At 34.7% G+C, this 20159-nt stretch overlaps 2 protein-coding genes across 2 annotated transcripts; one reads left to right on the top strand and one right to left on the bottom strand.

Moving 5' to 3' along the window:
* The first annotated feature begins 1296 nt into the window (after positions 1–1296).
* Positions 1297–8451, top strand: LOC147277075 (MATE efflux family protein). Its single transcript, XM_086255156.1, has 14 exons — positions 1297–1812; positions 1915–2009; positions 2876–2984; positions 3158–3213; positions 3786–3841; positions 4316–4454; positions 4576–4713; positions 6077–6145; positions 6222–6332; positions 6565–6693; positions 7063–7140; positions 7837–7908; positions 8005–8067; positions 8148–8451. Exons 1-14 carry the CDS (start codon positions 1353–1355, stop codon positions 8250–8252), a joined length of 1680 nt encoding a protein of 559 aa, XP_086111282.1. The 5' UTR covers positions 1297–1352; the 3' UTR covers positions 8253–8451.
* A 2953-nt stretch (positions 8452–11404) lies between these two features.
* Positions 11405–14056, bottom strand: LOC147277074 (RNA-binding CRS1 / YhbY (CRM) domain protein). The gene is made up of 2 exons (XM_086254707.1): positions 13431–14056; positions 11405–12124 (listed from the first exon to the last, which is right to left on the bottom strand). The coding sequence occupies exons 1-2, from the start codon at positions 14022–14024 to the stop codon at positions 11846–11848; spliced, it is 873 nt and encodes a 290-aa protein (XP_086110833.1). The 5' UTR covers positions 14025–14056; the 3' UTR covers positions 11405–11845.
* Between the last annotated feature and the right edge of the window lie 6103 nt (positions 14057–20159).

The following is a 20159-nucleotide window of genomic DNA, read 5'->3' as shown; positions in this document are numbered from 1 at the left end:
TTTTTTATAGCCTGGAAAAGTATCTTACTCAAAGGAATCAGATGGCTGGTTGGTAATGATATCAATTTTTGGACTTATAAATGGGTCTTGTCATTTCCACTATATGAGCTTAATCTAATGACCTGAAAAAGAGCCATTATTGGAATCTTAAAGTCAGCCATTTTGTAACACATTCAGTTATTGAATTATGTAAAGTTGTTGTGGAGGAAGTATCTCAAAAAATTGCTTTCATGAATTTGTTTAGCAGCCATTAAAGAGTGCATCTTTTCATACCCCTAAATTGCTCGCGATACTTTCTACTTTTTTTTTTGGTTAAATACAAAAATGGTTCACGAACTTTACAGTAAATCTCAATTTGGTCCACTAATTATAAAAAGTGTCAATTTGGTCCACGAACTTTCCAAGTTATATCAAACCAGTACAAATGTTAATTTTCATCAAAAAATTAACGGAATTGATCACATGAAAATGTGATGAACGGACTAAAATGTCTTTAAAAATGTGGTCACTTGTTGTGCACATAACCAGTTTTCGTTAAATTTTTCAATGAAAGTTAACATTTGTACTGCTTTGGTACAACTTGAAAAGTTCGTAGACCAAATTGACACTTTTTATAGTTAGTGGACCAAATTGAGATTTACTGTAAAGTTCATGGACCATTTTTGTATTTAACCCTTTTTTTTCTTCCTTAAAATTCATGTTTTACATTTAACTAAAAAACTGAACAATGAAAGAAAAAAATATCAAGTACCCTACAGGGCCTATAGCCACCCATCCAGCAAGCAATCCCACCCTTCCTCTCCCTTCCCATTATCCATCGACGGAGAAATAGAGAGAGCACGATAAAGAGAGAGAGGGAGAAAGAAAGAGATGATGTGGGAGGAAGGGTGGCGGTAGCCGACGAATTGGGAGGAGGGGTGGCCAACGGTTGGAATGGGAGGGGCAGTCAGTGGTGGTGGGGTGAGGTTGGGAAAAATTTCTAGTGGGTGAGGGGTTAGGTTTGGGAATGTGAAGGAAGAAGGAAATTTTTGTTTAGGGGCAAAGTTGAGTTTTAAAATTTACAAAAGATGAGGGGAGTATGGAGAGTAAATTGGCGGGTATGAATAGAAATTCCCGCCATCAAATAGCGGCATATCATTTAGCTACGAACAAAAATGAATAGAGCATTTAATTGGCCAATACCCATCCTCCACGTGTCCCAGCCCATTCTACTTGGAATTTGTTTCTTTCCTTGGCTGTTCCATTCGATTTGAATTCAAAAGTATATAAACCACTCACCTTCGTCCTCTCCTTCCGTCCTCTCCCTTTTCCCTCTTTTTCTGCCCCATTTTCCTGGAAGAGAAAAAACGCAAATGAAAACCCTAATTATTCACCCTCCTCATCACTCCCGTCTCCTCCAAAACCCTAACCACAACTCTCTTTCTCAACCTTCACTCTTCTTCAGTAATCCACCTCTCTCTTTCACTCCGCGCTTTAATCATACAGTCGGCATTCCAAAACTACGCTTCTCCACGCCAAATCCAATACGACATCGTAATCGGCTCGTAACCGCTTGCATTAACGACACCCTCGACGATAGCCCTGGAATTCGTAGCAGCGGAGATGATGGGAACGATGCTTCGGCGTCTGAAGCTGTGGAGGTTAATCGAGAAGATTTGGAGAGTGAGAGTCCGCCGAGTATATGGAATCAAATGAAGGAGATTGCAGTGTTTACGGGACCCGCTACCGGGCTCTGGCTCTGTGGCCCGCTTATGAGTCTCATCGACACCGTCGTGATCGGTCAGGGAAGCTCCATTGAGCTTGCTGCTTTAGGTACTTCAAGTTCAAGTTCAAATTCAAGTTTACTTTTTTTTTTTTTTTTTTCTTTTAAATGGTTGATTTTTAGCTGAGCTCTGTTTACTATTTTCTGTGCAGGCCCTGGAACTGTCATGTGTGATTATATGAGCTATGTGTTTATGTTCCTTTCTATTGCAACTTCAAACATGGTTGCCACTTCTCTTGCGAGACAGGTTAGTTCCTCTTAGGAGCTTGGATAAGATGCATGCTTGTGTTGATAAGAAAGTGAGTTAGACAGTTCATGTTTTGGGTATTTTTGTGTCACACTGATTCACAAATTTCTTTGGCAATCTAATGCAAGTTGCAAGGAATTAAAAAGTATTATACGAGTTGTATTATGTATTAGTGGGGATAGCTCCAACTGTCCTGTAGGATGCCAACTATTGAGATAAAAATTAATACACTTTATTCCATCCCATGCTTAGTGAGGCAGCACAATATAATTAATGTGAAGTAACCATTGATTTTAAAGGCTAAAGTTGTTGAGACCAAGCCCAAGAATATTTTGAAGCCTAACACAAAACACACTAACAGTTTATACTAAAAGGACTGTACACTAACAGCAAACCAAATGGGGGCCTCTGTGTGCAGAACCAAAGGTTGAGCCTAACACAACACACACTTAACAGTTGAGATGTCAAGATTCATATGGTTTAGGCCATTGTTCAAGCTTTTTGTTGAACCGTGGCTTTGGTTCTTTATTGAAAAGTCATTAGAAGACATCTCTAATAGCACATATATAATGATAACTGATGACTTGCATGTGATCATGGGCATGAGTTTTTGTTATGTTTCTTGTTCACCTGTATTTTTAGATATCTATACACTGTCAGTGTGAATTTGTTATCACTACATTGTAACATACTACAGTTAATGATTTGGTATAAAAACCATGCTCTTCTAAGAATTTTTTTTATCTGAAAAAAATTCTTCTATTCTCTATGCTTCTGAATTCTTGTGTTGGATCATCTCCTACTTTAATCACTATTTCCATGATTTTTTGTATTTTTTTTCTTTGACTTATTTAGTATTGGTGCAGGATAAAAATGAAGTGCAGCATCAGATATCTATCTTGCTCTTTATTGGATTTTCTTGTGGAATTTTAATGCTTTTATTTACAAGATTTTTTGGTTCATGGGCACTAACTGGTAATAAGAACTGGTACATATTTTCAATATCTTTACATTACATAAAGATAGAGTGCTTGATTTGTTTCGTTTTTTTTAATTAATTCATTTTAGCAAAAGTGGATAATAAGAGCTTTCAGAGTCTATAAAAGTAGCATAGAGGATTAATCTCTGATGCAATTCTGGCTTTTCAGCTTTTACTGGATCAAAGAATGTGGATATTATTCCTGCAGCAAATACATACGTTCAGGTGTCTTTCCATTGTTCCTTTTTTCTTGTAATCATTCATGTGCTTTTTTCTTTAATCAAAAAACTGTTGGTTAATTGAAGCCTTTTCTTTGTATTTGTTCATTTTAGTTGCATTTTTTTTGCTCTTAGTCATTAGAAGGTTGCATATACTTGAATGTTCTGTTTATGCATATATGGAGACTTGAGAATGATGTTTATGGTAGCCTTTGCATTAGCTTATCAAGATTATTTGACACATGAGGTCTTTTTTTTTTGTGGGTAATTTCCATTGTTCATATTTATCATATGGAAGGTCCTTATAAAGGAAAGTTAAGTCTTATTTTGTAGTATATTCATGTGAATGGATACTTGTGAAGGAAGTTCAAAATAATGTTTCTGCAACATTAATTTGTGCTCGAAAAACTAAGTGATTACTTAATAATGTCTCATTAGTGGGTGGAACTCAAGCTGAACCTTTTCTTGATTGCTATGAATATCTTTCTACTTGATGTTCTTCTACGACCAGTAGAAGAATCCTTGTCTTGATTTCTTTTAAATGACTTTGTAATTGAACAGAATATTTTATTTTGGTAGATACGAGCATTGGCATGGCCTGCACTTCTCGTTGGCTGGGTTTCTCAGAGTGCAAGGTTTACTATATCTCTTCCCATGCATGGCATTATCTACATCATAAATTTCTAACCTTTTGAAGATATAGAAGTATAGAAGCACTTGTCCTCCTCTTTGTTCAACATAATTAGCAACTACTCTACATAATGTATATTGTAAAGCCTTAATATATTTTGAACACGGGATATTGATTCTATTAGGTGAAAAGAATTTACTGTCAGGGAAAATTTTGGCACCATGGCTTTGTAAACTCAAATCCTACTAAGTAAATATAAATGAATATTTGAATTTACAAGCCAAATACAAGTATGAAACAAGCAGTCTTATTTTGACTCTTTTTTATTTTTGCCAGAATTGTTATTTTGACTTTAATCACTTAATTATTGCCTAAGGGAAAGTTATCTCTGGCAGGAATTTTAAATGCTGATGTTAATGAGATTCTGAGCAGCTGCTACTTCATGTTCATACTCTGATATTCTCAATCTGTTTCCCAGTCTTGGCATGAAAGATTCCTGGGGTCCTTTGAAGGCCTTGGCTGTAGCCAGTGCTATAAATGGCGTTGGTGATGTACTCCTGTGCAGCATTTTAGGATATGGTATTGCTGGTGCTGCATGGGCAACAATGGTGTCACAGGTATGCTGGACAAGCACATATATATATATATATATATATCATAAAAGGTTTGGATATTTTATCATATTTCTTACTGACACATTAATTTCCTTTCCACTACTTTTGATTGGTATAATTTTAGGTTGTTGCAGGATATATGATGATTGAAGCTCTGAACAAGAAAGGATACAATGCCTATGCCATCTCTGTTCCCTCACCTAAGGAACTTCTAACAGTATTTGGCCTTGCTGCTCCAGTATTTGTGACATTGATGTCGAAGGTTACAATTTCATTTTATCTCTTTATCTAGTGTTATGATTCTAATGTGATTGTTTCATCATTCATTCTTCATCTTCAATACTCTTACACTCCCCCTAAAAATTGATAAGGGATCAATTTTTAACCAAAAAGTCTAAATTCTCGATGCTGATGCTCTCCTGAAAAATGACTAGAAAGATTACTGCCTACTTTAACAACTTAGGTATCATGTGACTACAAACTGGATGGCATTATGTGTCTTCACAACACGAAGACGTCATGTGTCTTCACAAAAAGACCAGGCTGGCATCACGCGCCTCACCAATTCAACAACTTAGGCATTGTGTGCCTCCACAACACAAAGATATCAGATGTCTTCACAAAACGATTAATGTGGGTATCACAACTTACCACAAACACAATGATGGACCTCAATACTTTCTGGTCACCAATTCAACAACTTAGGCATTGTGTGCCTACAAATGGGATAGCATCATGTGCCTCCACAACACAAAGATATCAGATGTCTTCACAAAACGATTAATGTGGGTATCACAACTTACCACAAACACAATGACGAACCTCAATACTTTCTGGCCTGAAAACAAAACATACACTTTTCTTATATTTTAAATTTGTGGCCAGAAATATCAATAAGCAAAAAAACTTTTAACACCAAATTCAACAGCCAAACTACATTTAAAAAATTCAGCAACCTAGCACGAATGACCAGAACTCAACTTAGGGAGCACCCATACAGTACTTGTGCAACCAAGTAAAGGAAACAAGGGTGACTACTACTAACAACCAACAACAACAACAAAATCTGACTTGAGAGAACTGGTTTCATACGGGGATCACGATGGGAAACACTAAAAAGAAGATATTTTGATGATGAAAAACTAGACAACTAATGGTAAAATGCAATAAGAAACAATAAAGGGTGTATGGCAGTTACTAAGAGTGGTGAACAAACACTTAGACCAACAAGCGAGAGAGAGAAACAATGGTGAAATATTTTTCTTTAAAAAAAAAAAAAAAAAAGTAAAAACTTTGAGGAACAATATGACAACATATATATATAACATAGAAAAGTCTATTCGGAAAAGTAAACTTTTTTCATTAAGAATATTAAATCTCAGAATCAATGCTCTGACACCATGTTAAGAAGAAAGGGAGAAAATTAGATGCTTTAATCATAATCTTAAAAGGATTTAAAAGAATATGACCCTAATAATGATAGCAAACTAAATAACAACTATATCACTTAATTTGGGAAACTATATCAGTCCCTAAACACATTAGGAATCCAAATAGTCTGACTAACTTGGAATCCTAATTAAAATATTTTTTTTGTTCTCTAATAGAGACATTGTGATGCGTAGGTGGCTTTCTACTCTCTCCTTGTATATTTTGCGTCATCTATGGGAACAAATACCATGGCTGCTCACCAGGTTAGTTTGGTCATACTTGTCATGTTGGGCTTTCTTTGTTATGGTTATGTGCATTGATGACTTACCATTTACTCAGGTCATGATTCAAACATTTTGCATGTGTACGGTGTGGGGTGAACCTCTCTCTCAAACTGCACAATCATTTATGCCTGAGTTTATATATGGAGTAAATCGTAGTTTGCCAAAGGTTTGTCATGCTCAAAATTCTATTGATATTATAACATATGACTTTTAATCTTTGTTGTATTGATTTGGATTTGAAGAGTTGTCATGTGTTTTTTGTTGTGGACAAATAAATTATATAGAATACTCCCCCTTTCAATGAATCGGATGTAGATTATTCCTATTTAGATCCTGTATCTATAAACTATATTGATCTTTATTTGTTCATTGTCTTCTGAAATTTTTTTATGAAACAGGCTCGAATGCTTCTCAAGTCACTTGTCATCATTGGAGCTATACTTGGTTCGGTATTAGGAATTGTTGGAACATGTGTTCCATGGTTGCTTCCAAATATCTTCACACCTGATCAGAATATCGTACAGGAGGTTGGTTCTTTCTTTTTTGAACTCTTTAAAGCCTTCCTGATTCCTACTTCTGTTGTTGTCATTCAGTATAAGTGGTGTGGTGGTATCTTGATCAAGGGAGAATCAAGTTGGGTTGTATTTCTCCTTTGTTAGTTGTATCAATCATTCTATATATGTAGCTTTCCACCAAACCAAATGGCATAAGTGGTTGCGACAACTGCTTTTAAACTGAATCATCACCATTTATTTTGCTAATTGTATTAAACTTTTGAGCTCCATATATATTGATTACTGACCCATGGTGTCCGTTGATCATGGAAAGTTGTAATAACTAATAAAGAAAGTTCCACCAGTATAATTCTTCTTGATGTTCATTATGTGTTAATGCAGATGCATAAAGTGCTGATTCCATATTTTCTTGCATTAGCTGTAACGCCCCCCACTCACAGCCTTGAGGGAACTTTGCTGGTATGTTTGATCTTGTCTTCAGTGATGATCTCTCTCATTTTCTTATTGTAAACCATTTCCTTGCATATCTTATGCCTGTCTTTAGACCAAAGATTGATGAAAACTGAGTCCTGCATGTGTAATGTTTCCAGTGGAGATAATGAGCAATTAATCCTGGTTTTAAATGTCAAATGTAAGCTCTCTTGGAAGGGTTTTAATAAATCTAATAGTCATGTTATACTTGAATGTGTTTCTAATTCTCTGTGGCATGGTAAACAGTCTGATGGTTGTTCCTTGGGATTTGTCTTATCTTCATGAAATATGGACTAGTTGCTAGGGGAGAACTCAATTGTCTATATCTATTAAGAGGTATTAATATTACATATTCCTTGGTTTAAATAAATACATAAGCCTCTTGAGATGCATATATCCCATCTCATGACCGTCTTAGGTGTTTGGGAACTTCTGCATGCTGGGAGTAGACTTTTCTTTTTTATTCTGAAATTCGATGTACTAAAAAAGATCATAATTTTACTAAATATTGGGCTACTTTTTGATCATCCAAATTCCAAATTAAAGACACTCTCATGACTGATATGATTTGAAGTTGAAACTTGCATTGACCTTTTGTTCTTGATCTTAAATATTTACTATAGAGAACTCTCTTACTTCATAGGCACAAACTTTTTCTCTAGAATCAATATTTTGTTTTTTCAGGCCGGACGGGATTTAAGATTTATTAGTCTGTCAATGAGTGGATGCTTCTCTTTAGGAGGACTTCTATTGCTGGTAAGATCTGTTTTAGTTTTTCTGGTATCTACTTCAAGAGTTATTCAGTTACTGGTTCTTTATAAACACGCTACCCTTCCATTTTTCTTTTACCAGCTTGTGAGCAGTAGGGGATATGGTTTAGCAGGTTGTTGGTGGGCACTGGCAGCATTCCAATGGGTAAGACCAACATCTCTGTGGCTTTACATGTCTAAATATTACCCATTTGAACTTATCTGAATACAAGCTTTCATTCTTAGACTCGGCTTTTCCTCTCTCTCCGACGACTTATATCCCCCAACGGCATACTCTACTCTGAAGCTATGAGCCGGTACAAATTGGAAAAACTCAAAGCAGCTATTTAGTATAGAATCATATGAATGAGGATCAAATTCCCTTATTGTAGAAAAAGTGCTTTCAAATTATCAAAGTCACAAAATTAGATGGACCATCCTAGTGGCCAAAAAAGCACTGTTGTATCTTGACAAAGAATGAAAGCACGAGCAAGGTTCTTCAAGATCCAATGAGCAAATGGAAGCAATTGTATTTCTTGGAGTTCAAAGCTGTTGTTTCTCTTTTGATCAATTTGTTTAACTTTTCTGTAGACAGAAGAAGAAACTCCAAATAGGCTCAGATAAAAATAATAATAATAATTGGAACTCTATATATGCATGAATGACTAGAGAACGAATCACATTACCCATTTGTCACCTTTGCAAGTTTTCTGTTGGAAGTTGTTTCTTCATCAGATTTTGATAAGAACATAATGACCTGCTCAAGAACAAAGTAAAACAGTCCAAGTTGTCACATTTATTGCCACATTTATTGCCAAACCGTTAACATTATTCATAAGATCCTAAGTTCCCAACCTTTGCAAGCTGGCTCTCGCAGTTGATAGATTGCAATTGACCTCATATTCTAAACATTGAGCTGCTTCCTCTTCAGCCTCAATCTAGACTGAGAAGTAAGCAATCAATAGTCTTAGTAAGTTGTAGATGTGGTATCTAATAGAAGCTGAAGAAAAGAAACATTGTCTTTTTTTTTTTTTGGCCAAGAGAAAAGAAACATTGTCAATCTGTAATAAATCTCATGACTTTATATTCCATGCTGTGGCTTTATGCCATTAGCATATAGATAAAAGCACAAAAGGATAAAAAAAATAATAATAATAACCAGAAGATGATCACTATATCTTCACAATCCTTTAGAGGTACCCTCAAGGTGCAGGCTCATAATAAGAGTTCCATCCAAATTCTTCTCTCAAGATTGTAATGATAGATATTTCCGAAGCAGGCCTTTGGTAAAGAAATTCCACCAAATTGAAATAGAGGGAGTGCAGAAGTACAACCACAAAACTCAAAACCCATAAAAAAAATAAAATTCAAGGATGTCTTTACCCAGAAGATGTTCTTACTTTTCTTAAAGTAAGGACATCCTTACTTGAAAATTTCTATATATATAACAACAATAAAACTCAAAGACCCTACTAATATAAATATATTATCCAGTAAAGGTTACGTTGGATTGGTTACACCATGTAGCGGTGTATTGGATACACGCAATAATTTTTGGTGAGGGAGGGGGAAGAGAGAGTGAGATGGAAGGAGTGGAGATAGAGGGAAAGAGGAGGGAGACAGAGAAAGAGAAGGGAGGAGGGAGAGGAGGGGCCGGTGGTGCGGTGGGGATGAATCTAGGTTTTTGTTGTTTTGTTATGTTACTCCATTGTTTTTTTAATTAAATTTTTAAAAGTTTGATAATTTTTTATTATTTTTTGTCCGTAAGTATCAAATAGACAAATAGTGGACTCATACTGCCACGTAAGCATTTTAGACAAAAACTTCACATATGTGACGGAAAAAAACTAGAGTAAAACAAATTAAAAAACCAAAGTGAGAATCGTGAAAAAGTTTAACACTACATTAAAAGTCAAAGGTTTGTTTTGCAATCCAATAAATTTAGGTTGATTAGCACAGTCAAACGTAGGTAGCTTTGAGAGCAGTTTTGCTCACCTCCTTTAACTCAGGTGTATGCTCACTTCCCATTTAAAATACTGCCACGTGTTTAAAAAATTAATCATGAGTTAACTATTGTATTTAATTATTTATGATGTTATAATGATGAGAGAGAAAAATAATTTGACAACTCTTTTCTTATTTTATCCTTATCTTTTATTACTCAACTTTTTTTTATCACCCGTTAATTTCTCTTTTCTCTTTTATTTAATTATTTCTAATAACTTTTACTTCTTTTTTTTTTTTTTTTTGCTCTTCTCCAGTACGCCTCTAGTATTCAAAAAATCACATTCATTTTTTTGGGTCTTCTCCTGTATACACATTTATCTATTTTTTTAATTAATTAAAAAATAAAAATATTCTAACAACACATTTGCAATTCGAACAAAAAACTCATTTGCAAAGTTTAATCTAAAATGTTGGCCAAACAAAAATCTAAATAACTCATTTACATACATAGAAAATCCAATAAAAAAGTTACATGAGTTCAAAAAAAAAAAAAATATGTCGTTGCAACTATTCTTCTCTCTTCAAATGTTGCAACACCTTGGATTGACCTAAGAATTTGTTTGATTTGAAAAGGTCATGTATGAGACAAGAAAGAAGAATTCTTAGGCAAAAAAAAAAAAAATTTGTTGTTGGATTATTTTTTTAAATTAATTAAAAAATTAGATAAAAGGTGTATACATGAGAAGACCCAAAAAAATTGGATATGGTTTTTTGGGTACTGGAGGCATACTAGAAAAGAGCAAAAAAAAAAAAGCAAAAATTATTAAATGCATGTGGTTTTTTAGATACTAGAGGCGTACTGGAGAAGAGCAAAAAAACAAAAGAAGCAAAAATTATTAGAAATAATTAAATAAAAGAGAATAAAAATTAATAGGTAATAAAAAAAGTGGAAAAAAGTTGAGTAATAAAAGATAAGGATAAAGGTAGAAAAAAGTTGTCAAATTATTTTTCTCTCTCATCATTATAATATCATAAATAATTAAATACAATAGATTAACTCATGATTAATTTTTTAAACACATGGCAGCATTTTAGATGGGAGGTGAGCATACACCTGAGTTAAAGGAGGTGAGCAAAACTGCTCTCGGTAGCTTTTACAGCCCAACAACTTCCTGGAAACTACTTGTGAATCCAGCAGTGTTTGATTTAATAGATGAGATGTAGTTTCATCATTCTTTTTTAATTAAACTGATTTTTGATTTTGTTTTTGCTTGAGGCCAAACTTATTGAAAATATCAAATTTAGAAGGGATTTAAGTATATCCGGATTACCTAGGGACTGCATATAAATGAATGGGGCAGTGAGGGGCAGGGAGGAATTGCCTGCTCTCCCAACAAAATCAGGTTGTGTTTTTTGGAGCAAAGAAAGAACTTTAGTATAAATTATAATTGTTGTTTTTTTTTTCCTTTTTCGCCAAACAATAATAAATCTCAATATTTTCTGGGATTCTGCTACTCGAGAAGAGAAACAATTTTCTAGTTTGCTAAGTGACACCGTTTCAATCCAACACACTTTCTTTTGGGGTTTTTTTTACCCTTTTTGAGTTGAAAATGATTAAAAGTTCTGAAATGCACAATATTACATCAACAAGTAAATTTCTAATTTCTGGAGACTGGGGAGGAGAAGTACATGTAAAATTGCATATGCAGATTTCATCCTTGTGATTCCAAACAAGCATGATACAAGCAGCAGCGACAACATCACCATCAAAATTCCAAGCACCCAAGCTACTGAACTCATGAACTTGCATCCTAATTTAGTCAAACATGTTGAATTTGGTCACCGATGCCAGCCAAGTTAATTTTCAGTTTAAATTTGACTTTGCAACAAAAATTCCAGAGTATCCACACATGCATAGCTTTGATTCTTTGAAGGTAGGCATAAGAACAGTTCTCAACACAGTTAACAGAATAATATTACCGTAATGTGACAGGAATTTAGACCCTGCTTCTTCCTCGCCTATCACGCCCATACGTCCTTGGTCTTTCTCCTTTTTTCTGCAATTCCATTAATAATCTGGGTTTCAATGTCTGCTTTTTTCTCATATATACCTTCCGAGCCTGCAGCTTTTTCTCCTCCGCTTTCAACTTTGTGAGGCTGGGCCTGTAAAGAATCACTGTTCTACCAATTTGACCAACAACAACTGAACCAGTTGCTTCTGCCAATTGTGCCACCGCATCATCTAGCTCCCCTGGACATGTCCCATGTATTTTAACCTGTTCACGGAATTCAAGTTAGCTATGTGCATTAGGCTAGGCACACCAACTATATTTCAGTTCTTTACTGTTAATTGGTAGAACTACAACAAAGAGAAAACAGAATGTCACACAATAAATGAGATACAGACTAACAGCAGAACTCATCTTGCATGAGCTACTCCTATGTTAAATCTTACCTTCCTTTGGAGGGTTGTTATGGAGTTCTCCATTTCAGAATTTAAGACAATTACATGAGCCCACATTCAAAACCAAGTTGGATATACAGCTGATTTTAAACTTGTGATGCTTCAACCAGTCTCAAGCCTATATCTAGGTATGGAAAATGGTTTGCTACCTCTTATCAGCATCTGATCAGATGAAGCAATGATCTAAACCACAGTGTATGCTACAAACATCATAAATTTAGAAACTCTAGCACAAGATTTCTCTTCTAATATGGACTAACTGATTGTAAGGGAAGCTTGTGAGTTATACAGCGTGAAGAACAATAACTCAATTAAATCAACTCAAGTTAACCCTGATCCTCAAATAATGTAGGTCCACTACACGGATTTTTTCTCTATAGTTCAATCATATTTAAGATGATATTATTTTTCTCTATAATCATATAAAAAATAAATATCACCCCGATCCTCGTAAACTGTTATGGAGCCTAGAAAAGTGACTTCTTTTACCAGAAGACAACATTTATTAAAAAGTGGTAGCTTGTACATTAGCATCATCTTGGATACTAGACAGTTACCATGCTGGTCCCTCTTCAACAACCCAAACAAGTGAACAACTATCTCATGAGGTAACAACACATGTTTAACAAGTAAATGGGCAATCCTATTAGAATGATGACTTAGATCAAATCAATTTGAGATTTCAAAATTTATTTACCAAAAGCCATTAATACTAGATATTCAAAGAGAAAAAAAAGCTAACACATATGCATTTCACAACTATTATAATCAACAATCTTACACCTATGCATTCAAAAACCATAGGAATCAGCAATCTTGTATTTCCTAAATTCAGAAACCAAAAAGGCAAAACATTAGTATGACAGAAAAGAAAAGAAAAGAAAAAAAAGCAAAAGAAAATGAATTATCTTGAATCCATTTCTATGACAAATCCAAGAAAATACAACTTGCAGAGGAGAAGCACTCATCAATAACAGCACAGAAATTTCAGACTAGCACAACAAAATCCCTCAAATTTGACATAAAACCTTAAACCCCAACTGGGTAATAAGTTACTAACAACTGAACCACTACAAATTTTCAAAAAAAAAAAATGTAGTCAACAAACCAACAAATACCTTGAGAAGCTCGTTGGACTCAAGGTTCTCTATAAAAGAAGCTGCAACACTGGGAGTAACACCAGACTTGCCCACCAATTGGGACTTGAGCTTCTTCCCCAAGCTGTGAGCATAGGACGCAAGTTCCTTCTTTTCCTTCACTGTAAGGTTGGGTAGCTCGACCCCATCTCTCTTCAAAATCAAAGAAGACTCCAAACCCACTTGGGCATCCTCTTTCCCATTCAAGTTCTCAATTTCAATCTCAGTTTCCTCACCAACATCACCATCATTACCATCATCTTCTTGAATTTGAAGCTCTTGGGTTTCCTCTTGTTCTTGTAGAGAGGCTTCGGTGGCAGAGAAGGAGAGTGTGGGAGAGTAGCAGAAGAGGAGAGGACGAGAGGGGAGGTAAGGAAGGGAAGAGGAGAGAAGTGTGCGGTGTGGGATGTGGAGGTGTTTGGATGGAGAGATAGTGGTGGTGGTAGTGGTGGTGGTGGTGGTGGAGATGAGAAGGGGTTTGAAGAGAAGGGAGAAGGAAGAAGAAGGTGGTGGTGGGCGGTGGAGGAGGCGGTGGAGACGATGACAGGTTGGGGCTCCTACTGCTGTTGCTGCCATTTTGCTTCTTTTGCTGCTGTTTCTTACCCAGTTACCCCAAGTCCCAACAATACTTTCAGGATTTTATTATTATACATTGAATAAATATTTGTGTTTTTTTGTCTAAAAAATATTTTTTATTTTATTTTTTATGATAGAATAATGTTTGCTAAACCATGCCACATAGCCACATAAATTTACTCCGGTTAGAACAATATTTATGTCAGTTTTGACATTTCTAAAATTATAGAATAAAGTTTCTCAATTTATGTTTTAAGGCATCCTAAGTCGTTCTTTAAGAATTTTAAATGTTTATATCCTTGATATATTTCAAATTATACATAGTGACATCATAAATCATGTTTTGATACTTGTAAAGTCATACTCTCAAGCAAAGAACTAAAATTCTCAAGAAATGGCTTGGAATACCTTAAGAAAACACTTGAGATGTCCTAAAGCACGACTTGAGAAACTCTAGAGTATGACTTTAAAAGTGTCTAAACATGACTTGAGATGTTCCTATATATAATTTGAAATGCATCAAGGGTATAAATATTTAAAATGTCTCAAACTATAAACTAAAATTGTCAAGGAATGACTTGAGATGCCCTAATTAACGAACGACTTGAGATGACCTAAGAAACAACTTAAGATTCCCTAAGGCACGACTTGAAAAACTCTAGAGTATGACTTTAGAAGTGTCTAAACATGACTTGGTATGTCACTATGTACAATTTGAAATATATCAAGAGTATAAACATTTAAAATTCTCAATAAACGACTTAGGATGTCCTAAGGCATGACTTGAGAAACTCTAGGGTATTACTTTATAAGTGTCGAAATATGACTTGAGATGTCACTAGGTATAATTTGAAATGCATAAGGCTTATAAACATTTAAAATGTCTCGACCTATAAACTAAAATTCTCAAATAACGAATTGAGATGCCTTAAGAAACTATTTAAGATACCTTAAGGCATGACTTGAGAAACTTTAGGATATGACTTTAGAAGCATCAAAACATGATTTGGGATATCATTAGGTACAATTTGAAATGCATCAAGGATATAAACATTTAAAATGACTTGAGCTACGAACTGAAATTCTCAAGAAATGACTTGGGATGCCTTGAGGAACGACTTATGATGCCTTAAGGCACGACTTGAGAAACTTTTGGGGTATGATTTTAAAAGTGTCAAAACATAACTTCAGTTGTAACTAAGTATAATTGAAAATGTATCAAGGGTATAAACATTTGAAATGTCTCGAGCTACGAACTGAAATTTTCAATGAACGACTTGAGATGCCCTAAGGAACGACGTAAGAAACTCTAAGTTATGACTTTAGAAGTGTCAAAACATGACTTGAGATGTCACTACATACAATTTGAAACGCATCAAGGGTATAAACATTTGAAATTCTCAAGGAACGACTTGGAATACCCTAAGGAACGACTTGAGATGCCTTATGGAACGACTTGCTATGTTATATCGCATTACTTGAGAAATTCTAGAGTATGGCTTTAGAAGTGTCTATGACTTGAGATATCACTAGCTACATTGAAATGTATTAAGGGTATTAACATTTAAAATGTCTCGAGCTATTAACTGAAATTATTAAGGAATGACTTGGGATACCCTAATGAACGACTTGAGATGTCCTAAGGCATGACTTGAGAAACTATAGGTTGTGACTTTAGAAGTGTCAAAACATGACTTTGGATGTCACTAAGTACAATTTGTAATGTATCAAGGGTATAAACATTTAAAATAACTCGAGCTACGAACTGAAATTCTCAAGGAATAACTTGGAATGCCCTAAGTCATGACTTGAGAAACTCTATGATATGACTTTAGAAGTGTCAAAACATGACTTGAGATGTCATTAGTTATAATTTGAAATATATCAAGGGTATAAACATTTCAAATTCTCAAAGAATGACTTGGGATGCCTTAAGGAACGACTTGAGATGTCCTACTAAACGACTTGAGATGCTCTAAAGCACGACTTGAAAAACTATAGGATATGGCTTTAAAAGTGTCAAAACATGACTTGAGATGTCACTAGGTACAATTTGAAATGCATCATTTGTATAAACATTTAAAATGTCTCGAGCTACGAACTGAAATTCTTAAAGAACGACTTGGGATGCCCTAATGCATGACTTGAGAAACTCTGTGGTACGAATTTAAAAGTGTCAAAACATAACTTAGAATGTCACTAGATATAATTTGAAATGCATCAAGGGTATAAACATTTTAAATTCTCAAGGAATGACTTAAGATGCCTTAAGGAACGACTAGAGATGCCCTAAGGCACGACTTGAAAAACTCTAGGGTATGACTTTTGAAATGTCAATGACTTGGGATGTCACTAGGTAAAATTTGAAATGCATCAAAGGTATAAACATTTAAAATGTCTCGAGCTACGAACTGAAATTTTTAATGAACGACTTGGAATGTCCTAAGGCACAACTTAAAAAACTCTAGAGTATGGCTTTAGAAGTGTCAAAACATGAATTGAGATGTCACTAAGTACAATTGAAATGCATCAAGGTATAAACATTTAAAATGCCTCGAGTTACGAACTGAAATTCGTAAAGAACGGCTTGGGATACCCTAAGAAACGACTTGTGATGCCTTAAGGCACGACTTGAAAAACTCTAGGGTATGACTTTAGAAGTGTCAAAATTAACATGACTTATGATGTCACTAGGTACAATTTAAAATGCATTAAGGGTATAAACATTTAAAATGCCTCGAGCTACGAACTAAAATGCTTAAGGAAAGACTTTAGATGCCCTAAGGAACGACTTGTGATGCCTTAAGGCACGACTTGAAAAACTCTAGGGTATGACTTTAGAAGTGTCAAAATTAACATGACTTAGGATGTCTTTAGGTACAATTTAAAATGCATTAAGGATATAAACATTTAAAATGTCTCGAGCTACGAACTAAAATTTTTAAGGAAAGACTTTAGATGTCCTAAGGAACGACTTGAGATGCCCAAAGACACAACTTGAGAACTCTTGGGGTAAGACTTTAAAATATCAAAACATGAGTTGAGATGTCGCTAAATATAATTTGAAATGTATCAACGGTATAAACATTTGAAATGTCTCGAGCTACGAACTGAAATTTTCAAAGAACGACTTGAGATGTCCTAAGGAACGACTCAAGAAACTCTAGTTTATGACTTTAGAAGTGTTAAAACATGACTTGAAATGTGAGTAGTACAATTTAAAATGCATCAAGGGTATAAACATTTGGAATTCTCAAAGAAACGACTTGAGATGCCCTATAGAACGACTTGGGATGTCCTATGACATGACTTGAGAAACTATAAGGTGTGATTTTAGAAATGTCAAAATATGATTTTGGATGTCATTAGGTATAATTTGAAATGTATCAAGGGTGTAAACATTTAAAATACCTTGAGCTACGAATTGAAATTCTCAAGGAACGACTTGGAATGCTATAAGTCACGACTTGAGAAACTCTATGATATGACTTTATAAATGTAAAAACATGACTTGGGATGTCAGTAGGTAAAATTTGAAATGTATCAAGAGTATAAACATTTGAAATTTTCAAGGAACGACTTGGAAAGTCTTAAGGAACGACTTGAGATGTTTTAAGGAACGACTTGGAATGCCCTAAGGCACGACTTGGAATGCCCTAAGGCACGACTTGAAAAACTCTAGGGTATGGCTTTAGAAGTGTCAAAATATGAGTTGAGATGTCATGAAGGACAATTTGAAATGTATCACGGGTATAAACATTTAAAATGCCTCAAGCTACGAACTAAAATTCTTAATGAACGACTTGGAATGTCCTAAGGCAAAACTTCAGAAACTCTATGATATGAATTTATAAGTGTCAATTAAAACATGACTTAGGATGTCACTAGAAACAATTTGAAATGCATCAAGGGTATAAACATTTTAAATTATCAAAGAATGACTTAGGATGTTTAAAGAACGACTTGGGATTCCCTAAGGCACGACTTGAAAAACTCTAGGGTATGACTTTTGAAATGTCAAAACATGACTTGAAATGTCACTAAGTACAATTTGAAATGTATCAAGGATATAAACATTTAAAATGTCTCAAGTTACGAACTGAAATTCTTAAGCAACGACTTGGGATGCCCTAAGGCACGACTTGAAAAACTCTAAGGTATGGCTTTAGAAGTATCAAAACATGACTTGGGATGACACTAGGTACTATTTGAAATGCATCAAGGGTATAAACATTTAAAATGCCTTGAGCTATGAACTGAAATTCTTAAGGAACGACTTGAGATGTCCAAATGCATAACATGAAAACTCTTGAGGTATGACTTTAGAAGTGTCAAAACATGACTTGAGATGTCGCTAACTATAATTTGAAATGCATCAAAGGTATAAAGATTTGAAATGTCTCGAACTACAAACTGAAATTTTCAAGGAACGACTTAAGATTCCCTAAAGAACGACTTGAGATGCCATAAGGCACAACTTGAGAAACTATATGTTATGACTTTAGAAATGTCAAAACATGACTTGATATGTCACTAGGTACAATTTGAAATGCATCATGGGTATAAATATTTAGAATTCTCAAAGAACGACTTGAGATGCCTTATGAAACGACTTTGGATTTCCTATGGCATAACTTGAAAAACTCTAGAGTATGGCTTTAGAAGTGTTCATGACTTAAGATATCATTAAGTACAATTTGAAATGCATCAAGGGTATAAATATTTAAAATGCCTTGAGCTGTGAACTGAAATTCTTAAGGAACGACTTAGGATACAGTAAGGAACGACTTGAGATGCCCAAATGCATAACTTGAAAACTCTTGAGGTATGACTTTAGAAGTGTCAAAACATGACTTGAGATGTCGCTAACTGTAATTTGAAATGCATCAAGGGTATAAAGATTTGAAATGTCTCGAGCTACAAACTGAAATTTTCAAGGAACAACTTAAGATTCCCTAATGAACGACTTGAGATGCCATAAGGCACAACTTGAGAAACTATATGTTATGACTTTAGAAGTGTCAAAACATGACTTGATATGTCACTAGATACAATTTGAAATGCATCATGGGTATAAATATTTGGAATTCTTATGGAACGACTTGAGATGCCTTATGGAACGACTTTGGATTTCCTATGGCATGACTTGAAAAACTCTAGAGTATGGCTTTAGAAGTGTTCATGACTTAAGATATCACTAGGTACAATTTGAAATGCATCAAGGGTATAAACATTTAAAATGCCTCGAGCTATGAACTGAAATTCTTAAAGAACGACTTGGGATACTGTAAGGAACGACTTGAGATGCCCAAATGCATAACTTGAAAACTCTTGAGTATGACTTTAGAAGTGTCAAAACATGACTTGGGATGTCGCTAACTATAATTTGAAATGCATCAAGGGTATAAAGATTTGAAATGTCTCGAGTTACAAACTGAAATTTTTAAGGAACGACTTAAGATTTCCTAAGGAACGACTTGAGATGCCATAAGGCACAACTTGAGAAACTATATGTTATGACTTTAGAAGTGTCAAAACATGACTTGATATGTCACTAGGTACAATTTGAAATGCATCATGGGTATAAATATTTGGAATTCTCAAAGAACGACTTGAGATGCCTTATGGAACTACTTTGGATTTCCTATGGCATGACTTGAAAAACTCTAAAGTATGGCAATAGAAGTGTTCATGACTTAAGATATCACTAGGTACAATTTGAAATGTATTAAGGGTATTAACATTTAAAATGTCTCGAGCTATCAACTGAAATTCTTAAGGAACGACTTGGGATGCCCTAATGAAGGACTTGAGATGTCCTAAAGCATGACTTGAAAAACTACAGGGTGTGACTTTAGAAGTGTCAAAACATGACTTTGGATGTCATTAGGTACAATTTAAAATGTATCAAGAGAATAAACATTTAAAATATCTCGAGCTACGAACTGAAATTCTCAAGGAACGACTTGGAATGCCCTAAGTCACGACTTGAGAAACTCTATGATATGACTTTAGAAGTGTCAAAACATGACTTGAAATTTCAGTAGATATAATTTAAAATGTATTTAGGGTATAAACATTTGAAATTCTTAAGGAACGACTTTGGATGCCTTAAGGAATGACTTGAGATGTCCT

Source organism: Dryas octopetala, chromosome 8 (genome assembly GCF_963921425.1).
Source record: "Dryas octopetala chromosome 8, drDryOcto1.1, whole genome shotgun sequence".
NCBI classification, from domain to species: domain Eukaryota; kingdom Viridiplantae; phylum Streptophyta; class Magnoliopsida; order Rosales; family Rosaceae; genus Dryas; species Dryas octopetala.
This window is presented reverse-complemented; position numbering and strand designations above follow the sequence as displayed.

Excerpts from the sequence above, each read along its gene's own strand:
- LOC147277075 (XM_086255156.1), top strand. The coding sequence starts at position 1,353 with ATGAAAACCCTAATTATTCACCCTCCTCATCACTCCCGTCTCCTCCAA. Across the intron at positions 4,455-4,575 it reads GGGCAACAATGGTGTCACAG|GTTGTTGCAGGATATATGAT; the intron begins GTATGCTGGACA and ends GTATAATTTTAG. Across the intron at positions 6,694-7,062 it reads ATCAGAATATCGTACAGGAG|ATGCATAAAGTGCTGATTCC; the intron begins GTTGGTTCTTTC and ends GTGTTAATGCAG.
- LOC147277074 (XM_086254707.1), bottom strand. The coding sequence starts at position 14,024 with ATGGCAGCAACAGCAGTAGGAGCCCCAACCTGTCATCGTCTCCACCGC. Across the intron at positions 12,125-13,430 it reads AGTCCAACGAGCTTCTCAAG|GTTAAAATACATGGGACATG; the intron begins GTATTTGTTGGT and ends TTCCGTGAACAG.